General features: G+C 38.5%; 1 protein-coding gene across 1 annotated transcript in view; it reads left to right on the top strand.

Moving 5' to 3' along the window:
* The first annotated feature begins 553 nt into the window (after positions 1-553).
* Positions 554-9,475, top strand: part of atp6v1ba (ATPase, H+ transporting, lysosomal, V1 subunit B, member a) — a 36,314-nt gene continuing 27,392 nt past the window's right edge. The window contains exon 1 of the mRNA XM_035663513.1: positions 554-767. Coding sequence (XP_035519406.1) covers positions 659-767 — 109 coding nt within the window. The 5' untranslated portion in view covers positions 554-658. The remainder of the gene's footprint in view (positions 768-9,475) is intronic.

Genomic DNA, 9,475 nt, shown 5'->3' with positions numbered 1-9,475 from the left:
GCTACAAATCACTAAGCATTTCTGTCAGATTTTAAATATCTTATGAACAGTTCCATTCCTGTACAGATTGTGGAAGTGACCTTAGTTTACCTAAGCTACAAAGAGAACCAGGACATTATTTCTTATTTCTCATTTTATATTTTGTCATATTTTAGTAAGAAGCCTCCCTGTTTTGGGATCTGCTCCCATGATAACATGCTGTTGGTGCTGCTTGCAGCTAATACACATTTGATCCCTGTTCACCTGTTAACAATGCTTTTGCTTTCTACTAGAGCAATGCAAGGCAGGAGCATCCTGTAATAAACAATGCCTTCATTGTCACATGTCTGGCCTGTAATTGCCTGTTCATTCTTCTCATTTTAAGGAAAGTCTTGAAATCATTTTTAAAAAACATATTTTCCCCCAAATCCACCTAATAATTGCATGTGTATAATGCATATATAATTCAAACTACGCTATGGCAAGGTGTTATAATTAAAAAATAAAGCCCTATTTACCCCAATATGTTCCTGCGCGCGCACATCCCTTCTTCATCAAACATCCGGTTCCTCAGTGTCATATGACCAGCGCTCTGCTGTCATTTATGCTATTCAGCACCAGTTAGCAAAGCACATCGATCAACTTCAGCTTTCTCAGGTTTTATTCTCTTTATCCAACGATGGCAGCATTGGTGGCAAACAGGGTAATGGACGTCAACGGCTTGCAGGCAGCTGCGAGGACACACACCCAGGCAGTGACCAGAAATTACATCTCTCAGCCCAGGCTAAGTAAGTAACGTTAGCAGGCTGCTGGAGCTAGCTGCAGCTGTAGCGAGAGGCTAGCAAGGTTGTTGTGCTGCATTCAATGACAAGCGAATGGTCAGAAATAAATGTAATCTAAGCATTTAGTTGTAAAATATACCGACAAAATAATACTCTTGTTACGTGTCAACTGGAAACAGCAATGCTTTATATGAATGTTTACTATTACGGAATGACAGTGTTCAGTGGCAGAAATCTTCCACGACAGAATCGTTTGTATTCCCAGCGAACTAGAACGCAGCACGGGGGCAGTTCTGATGGCTAACATAACAAGCTATTAAGCTACAAATTGGGAATCACAACTGTTTAAACACATGCAATTAAATGTGGACTAAGGTTACAATCTAATAGTTAGTAACTGTCATTACCCTTTGCTTTACATACTAGATACATTCGTGTGTGTCAAATGGTAAACCAGCGAAGCTAGCTGTAGCTAACAGTGGCTAGTCGTTACAGAGTTGTTGTTAACCGTTTTAGCTACAGATAACTTTAACTGCTTTTATTATTTTTTACCAAGCGTAGTATAAACGTGAGTCGTATGTTAATTCAATATAGGGACAAGTACATCATTGTCACTGTTGTGATGAGTGCGTACAAGCTAAGCGCACAGCTGAATGTCACTAGCGCAGTGGATTAGCTAACGCTGCAGTCAGACAGTCAGCTGACACGGATGGTAGCTACACGAAGGAATGAGACATCGTGAAATGTGCTTATTTATATGTTGGTTTGAGGTTGGAATATCCATTGTGCGCTTTACTGCCTTTTGAGCGCTCTTGCTGCCGTAAAGTTACTGTGTGGCGCTTTAATAAACCATCTGTATAATTGTATATGGGCATTTTCAACATGTTGAAGCAGAGACTGGTGACTAATGGGATGATCGCTCATGTGACACGGTCACGTGAGTGGTGCAGCCTGCAGTGTAAACTAGTAATGCTTACTAATAGAACACCACCAAAAATATAAAATCATATTGATTTACAGACACAGTTTTTTGTCAGATGGAATGTGTTATTTGAGAACATAGTTATTAGGAAACATTTTATATATATTTTTGCATTAAAAGTTATAATATTTCATTATGAATAGTGGCACAGTGTCTTTATATCAATCAATCAACTATTTGTATAGCACATTTCATACAGGTTGGTGCAGTTCAAAGTACTTCATGATTCATTACTTCATGATTGTAAAGATGATGATAAGACAGAATGGAGTACAAATTAAATAAGGTATATTTAAAAATTTGTGTGCAATGATAAAAATGACAATAAAATACAGATATAATGATAGTATTATATAAATTAATATTATAGTAAGTTATACTAAAAACTAAATGAAATTAAAGCTGCAAGCAGCATTGGACGGGACCTCGCCATCGACCCACGTCGGGGCCTGCACGGCGGTCGCCCGCCACAGCCGCGCCGCGCCACGTCACCCACGGCCAAGCCCTCATCGCCGGAAACTGAAGGATACCACTCTACGCCGTTGCGTGTTTCGGACACCGTGCAAAAGACTTAGGCGTTTATAGCGAGACTCTTCACTGCGAACCGTGGAAATTCAGCGCCAAGCCACGGACACGCCGTTTGATGCACAGTAAATAGTTGATTAACTTTTGATCACCAACGTGATTGCAGTGATCGAATATGAAGTCAATATGATCAAATCTGTAGGAGTTAGTTAAAATAGAAGTCCTGAAATGCCGGAAATGGCATCACAGTTTGACATTCGATTCAAAATGGCCAACTTTGACAGCACGCCACAGACACGGCCTCGACGTAACAGATCGCAAATAGCACAACATTTAATCAGCAACATTTCTTGATTGCACTGTCCAATTTTAAGTAAATTTGATAAGTCCCCTATGACGAGTCCGTTCAAATACAACGCAAAAACGCCCATGGAATTCAAAATGGCCAACTTTGACGGAAAGCCACGGACACGCCCTTCAACGTACAGTCACAAATCGCACAACTTTTAATCAGCAACATTTTTTAAGTGTACTGTCCAATTTTGAAGTAGATCCGATAAGTCCCCTATGAGGAGTTCGTTCAAATACAAGCCGAAAAATTCACCGAAAATGACCACAGAATTCAAAATGGCCAACTTTGACGGAACGCCACGGACACGCCCTTCGATGTACAGTCACAAATAGCACAGCGTTCAATCAGCAACATTTTCTGACTGTACTGACCAATTTTGAAGGAGATCACATAAATTCCCTAGGAAATACATGGCAAAAATTTGGCGAAAATCAAAATGGCCGCCGAAAGTGAAAATGAAAATGACCGACTTCTGTGGGGTTTGGGGTATGGGTCCAAGAGGCTATTTTGTACATCCTAACTTGCTATATATGCCTGCCAATTTCCATTCATGTCCCCTAAACAGGACACTGGGGCTGTTTTTTTTTTTTTGAAAGTTTGACACTTTTGACACACCCACAGGCAACAAACCATCCATATGAAATGTAATAAATTGCTGCCATGTGGGACATTGATGTGGCCAGTTTCATAGGTGTTGAGCTGGTTGAGCGGTTTAGCCGCGAAAATACGATCAAATGGTTAAACAACAATGGTGATGCTCGCCAGTGTCACTACAGCAACACGGTTTCAATTAAAAATTCATAAAGTTCGTAAGATTATCATTAGTCAAATTCGGGAGGGTCTTACTGACCAAATTTTCAGCTAGATTTGTTCAATCGCGGAGAAATATATTAAAGTGTAATACATTTCAACTACACTTAGGTGGCACTCTACTATTAGTGATTTATCACATAGATGAGTTCAGGGAGGGCTCTCATCAGACAAGGAAGTTTGGAGCCGAAATGGACCAATGTGCACTCAACTTATAGCAAACTGACATGTTTTGTGGCGGTACAGCAAAATTTGTCGCCACGCCACAAGACACGCCCTCACCACTTCATCAATATCATCAACAATTTTATGCATATTTCATAATAAATTTCAGGATAGATCTGATCATCGCTAGGATAGTTACATGAAAGTATAAAACGTCTATACTCCCTGTTGCCACTAGTGGCGCTCTCATATTACTGAATATTAATCACATAGACGTGTTCAGTTTTCTGTTTTCATGCGAAGGATTGAAATTGGAAGCCACGGCCACACAGTCCACGCTGTTTGAGGAATTGCGTTTAAATAGCGCGCAACTTTTAATGGTTGAATGTTCTTTAGATGGCTGTTGTCCAAGTGTGGAGTTGATCCGATAATTCCCTGCATGCAATTGCATGGCGAAAAATCGCCAGAAATCACCGTAAAATCCGGCCGACTTCCTGTTGGGTTTGAGGTATGGGTCCAAGAGGCTTTTCTGCTTCTTTTATCACGATACACATGCGTACTGGTTTTCATACATGTCGGACTTACGGGTCTTGGGGGCAGATTCGGGGGAAATACAAGAGGGACCTCACAGTGTTTGACACTGGCTCGGTCCCTAAAAAATACAGAAAGCAGGCAGAAATAACAAAACAATTGGAAGGATATTTAAAATAAATCATCATTGAAAAAGATAACATCAATGAGAAATTGAATGCAATTTCCCCTTGAGGGACAAATAACGTATTTTGGATGTAATTTCTGGTATTATATTAGCTCCTGGGAGTTAAAGGTTTAGAAGTTAATAAACAAAAATAAAAAAATAAAATGTATCTACTGTTATTGTCTTTATTGTATTGTAGGGATTCAACTGATAATTTTCATCATCAGTCAATCTTTCGTTCATTATCTTGGTTTTTTGATCATATTTCAGGTGTTTATTTTACTACGCGCTGTCTGTTTACATCTGTAACGTATCATTAAATAATTCCTCATTTACATATTTAAAATACAGTTTCAGTAAACTTGTAATACAAAAAATAATTGTCTTAATGTAAGTAATCAACTGGAGAAATGTCATGGTGATAGTAAGTTTTTTAAAAACTAATAACTGAAACTAACTGAAAGTCGGTATGTATTCAGTGTTGACCTAAAATTGAAAGCAGTGGTCACAGCCTAGGAGAAATATATTCTCTTAAAACAGGAATTAAATGAAAGTTAGTCTGTTTGGACCAGTTAAGTTAATCACATGGCTTTGATGAATGATTAGACTTTTAGATGAATGTCCTACTTTGGGAATGATTAAACAGTATTGTGACAAAGACAAAGGTGCAAATAATTGTTCCAATATTTACTTACTTAGATCAAATTGAGGCATCGTTTAACTAGTGTTATGTACCATGTGGTGGCCTTATTGTTCTTTCTATGCTGATTACATTATTTGAATCAACAGTTTCACAGATGTTGTGGTCTTTGGACACTTTGCTCTGATGTTAAGAAATTGAGTCTGACTTTGGATATGTTATTGAACATGGCCCTGAGTCACGAAGCCAGCAAGGTGATGTTTTTCTTTCTTTCTGTCGGAGAAGCAAGCATGGACTAAAAGCCTCTTAGCAAACTAGAAGGAAATGACTTAATGGAGTTCGGGCCATCTGAGAGCTAAGCATAGAGGATGCAGTTTATGATAAAACCTGTGTCCTAATAACACTGAACCATCCTGCTTTTGAAATTCTCTAAATTTGTTGTAGTAGAATGGCCTTTTTTCTCTCTTCAAACGCATTACTAAACAGCAGAGGTCCATTCTGATGATTAGGCAGCGGTACAGAGCCAAATGATTACCTCAAGTAACTGTCAGAAACTTTTTCTGAGTTCCTCAGATACTCCAGGTACTTCATTAAGAATATTTGTTGCATGTTTTAAGACCCTGCTGGAGGTGCTGGTTGCTTTAATGCGCCTAATTACTGCTTTTATTTGGGAGAGGCTGCATATATGTATCATAATCCAGGGGTTGGGATTCATGTTCAGTCTATCAGTTGTTCTCTAGTGTTGTTAGGCGCTGAATATAAAATAAAATACGTCACTTAAGCAGGGGTCATCAGTTTACTCAATGATAGAAAAGTGGTCCCTTTAAAAAAAAAATAAAATAAAAGGTTGGGTGCCCGGTTGGCTCAGTGGGTAGAGCTGGCGACCCATGTACCGAGGCTGAGCCCTTGATGCAGCGGCCCAGGGTTCGAATCCGACCTGGTGGCCCTTTGCTGTGTGTCATCCCCTCTCATGCCCCCTTTCCTGTTATCTTCAGCTGTCACTATAATAAGTCAATAAAAGCCCCCAAAAATATACTTAAAAAAAAAATAAAAATAAAAGGTTAAGAACCACTGTGTTAGAAATATGAATCCCCTTCAGACACTTTTCTAACACGTGCAGTCAGTCTGAAATTAACTTTTTGACTCACCAGCCAAGGGGACTAGTAGAAAAAAAGCATTTTAGTGGCCAAAAAAAGATATCGTCTTTTTGTGTCACACAGTCATAGTGTACTATAATAAATATATTATAATTATAGGCCCAAAATATAATACTACTACTTTGTAGTTTCACTCAGTGTCTACAACACATCTGATTGGTTATAGCCTATCAACACTGAAGACTGCTGTTCTACAGACAGGCAGAGACTGGAGCTAATCTGGATAGTGGAGCTATGCATCCAGGGGAAGGCAGCCTGATATTGCAGAAGTTGCAACATACATCACAATCCTATGATCTATTTGTGTAATGACAAGCATGCCCAGTTTCCCAGTAACATCACTGAAAAGCCACAGCCTACTGAATTACGTTAATGGAGGCGAAGGGGACTGCGTTTAATTCAGTTGCTCTTCCCTAATCCATTGGTTACTCTTCAGAGTAACACACAGCAGAGGACAGAAGCAGCGTAGAGACTCTCAGCATAGTTTTTTTATTTCATGACTATTTTAGTACAAACATTAACCCACCAGTGTGGCCGATAGCTTTCCGAATTTGAAGCCTGACTGGTGTTGATTTCGGATAGAGATCCGATACCATTTTTACCCTCCCGATACCGATTCCGATACTTGTGCTGTGGGTATCGGCTGATACCAGTATGTTATAAAAAAAATATCATACTACGCCTGCATGACTGTGATATGATTATCATTGTGGTAAGGCCTGGCTCAGTTAAACCTTTGTAAAACTGGATAATACAGCAAATTAGCATTTATTTTACTTTATTTTTAATAAACAGTATAAAAAACAGTAGTGCAACTTAACTAATATCCAGGGATAATTTTTTTTTTTTTTAATTAAAGAGCAGCCACAGTATTGTAAAATGAAAAAGGCATTTTAAATGAACAGTATAAAAAAATGTCAGCAACTAAAGATTTTTCAAAATTACGTGCACACCAACCTATAAATAAACTAAATATTACATGTCGCAGTCTTATGGTGGGAGATTCAAGTGTAGTATTGCCGCACCGCCACATAGATAGTGTTATTAGCTTATCAAGCCTCGCGTAACCGGCTTGACCACGGTGTGTCTGTGTCACGTGATCAATTCCTCTCGTCCTCTAAAACTAAGTGCAGTTCGCACAGCGAACTGTTTTAAGAGCGGCGAAGAAAGAACTGTACATAGTTAACGGAGCTAACAGTAAATAGGATTATTTTAATAATTACGTACGGTTTTTCGGGGAAATTTTGGCCTACTCAGTATCGCAACGATACGTGCCAGAATTTCGGCAGTATCGGAGCAATTTCCGATACTGGTATCGGAATCGGAACAACTCTAATTTCGGACCCTGCATACAGTATATACAAATGGTTTGCTCAGAAAAATAATGTTTGTCTCATGTGTTTTTATCCACCAAAAACTGTAATTTCCGCAGCAAAATCCTTAAAAGACATCTACTCCTTTAACCTTGTTGAAAAAATTCAGAATCTATGAATATGCCAATTTCAAAAGTCCATTCTCATTGTATGTGAACTGGTGTATCACATTTAGAGTTGCATACTAGACCAGGGTTGACTTCCAAACTATTTGTGATGTACAGCACATACAGCATTCAAACAGCACACTGTAGGACCAAGTAGGAACACCGATTTCTGACTGGAAGCAAACTATAGGAAACCACAGACACTTGTGCAATATAGCCAGCTGCCAAGCATGAACCAGTCTATAAGATCACAATGTTGAGATAGTTTTTCACTACCTTATTGACTTGACAGAGCTCTAAGAAAGGCAGCTATTGAAAAGCCACTCCGAGACAGAGCAGGAAAATAAACAAATAAAGACATTTCTCATCAGACCAAGTCTTTTCTTTTAAGAGGCCTTTGTCTCTCTCATGTCAAATGCGACAAAAGCTATTAGCCCACGAAATGGCTTGTCTTTGTTTTAGTAGTGCATTCTGTCATTTAGTGCTATGAAAAGACATGGAGCAAGGCACTATACTTCTTTGTGAAGATTTAATTAATGGTAATAATGTAGTCACGATAAACAAATGTCTCATCTGTCACTATGAAAGTAATTTCTATAAAATCAATGTTATTTTTGTAACAGTTCTATAATCCACATTCTAATTAGGCTTAAGCAGCTAGCTTGTCAGTAGAAAAAAAGAAACTCCCGTGGGCGTTTGCCATTCTTTTCATGAAAGAACATTAAAATGTAGGCTAAGGATTTGACACCATTTCTGTTTGTTGCATGAACAGAAACCAATCCACATGAACTGCACATTTGTTTTGCTGACCACTCATTAATTTCCTGACATTCTTCGTTTAAGAATTGGTGGGTCATTTAGAGAAGTAAGTGTGTATTGTCTAATACAAGAAATTCCCCATGTCATTGTCTCACTCAAGTCATTTCCATAGCGGTAGTGATGATTAAGTCTGTGCTGTGTTGGGAAGAGTCTCTAAGTGATTCTGCCTTTTTGTGTACTGACGTATAGAATAGCACCAGAACACACAGAAGATCAGTGTCTCTTTTATTCTTCTACATAGGTTTTTTAAACTTTTCTAATGAAATACTATTTTCCAATGCCTCCTTACACTAAACTGTTTATGAAAACCTACACTAATGCTTTCTTGGCTTTAGTTTTAAAGGTCCAGAGTGTAAGGTTTAGGAGGATCTTCATAAGTATGTAATCACCTGATAAAAGGAATCTTCTTTTGTTACCTTAGAATATATCTAAGATATATTTATCTTATTTTAGGAAAACCATCATAGTAGTAAATAACACACCAATCTATCTTTCTGGGAGTTTATTATTATATAAAAAAATATGATGGCATCTTACCCAAGTAAGAAAACAAAAGCGGTTTTGAAATGGTTGCACCTTCACCCAGATGCCACTTTATCCTACACACTGGTCTACAAATGTAGTATGCACTTATAATATGAAACTGTTAGTTTCGCATTCTCTGTTCAATTTCATCATCTCAATCAATATGCATTTTGGCAAATTCCAGTCTTGCTTTTTTATGATTTGCTTTCAACAGTGGTGTCCTCCTCGGTCGTCTTCCATTCAGTCCACTTTGGCTCAAACAGCGATGGATAGTGCGATCTGACACTGATGTACCTTGACCTTGGAGTTCACCTCTAATCTCTTTGGAAGTTGTTCTGGGCTCTTTGGTTACTATTCGTATTATCCGTCTCTTCAATTTGTCATCAATTTTCCTCTTGCGGCCACGTCCAGGGAGGTTGGCTACAGTCCCGTGGACCTTAAACTTCTGGATAATATGTGCAACTGTAGTCACAGGAACATCAAGCTGCTTGGAGATGGTCTTATAGCCTTTACCTTTAACATGCTTGTCTATAATTTTCTTTCTAATCTCCTGAGACAACTC

This window comes from Morone saxatilis, unplaced genomic scaffold (assembly GCF_004916995.1).
Source record: "Morone saxatilis isolate NCDOM2014 unplaced genomic scaffold, NCSU_SB_2.0 Contig19, whole genome shotgun sequence".
Lineage (NCBI taxonomy): Eukaryota > Metazoa > Chordata > Actinopteri > Moronidae > Morone > Morone saxatilis.
This window is presented reverse-complemented; position numbering and strand designations above follow the sequence as displayed.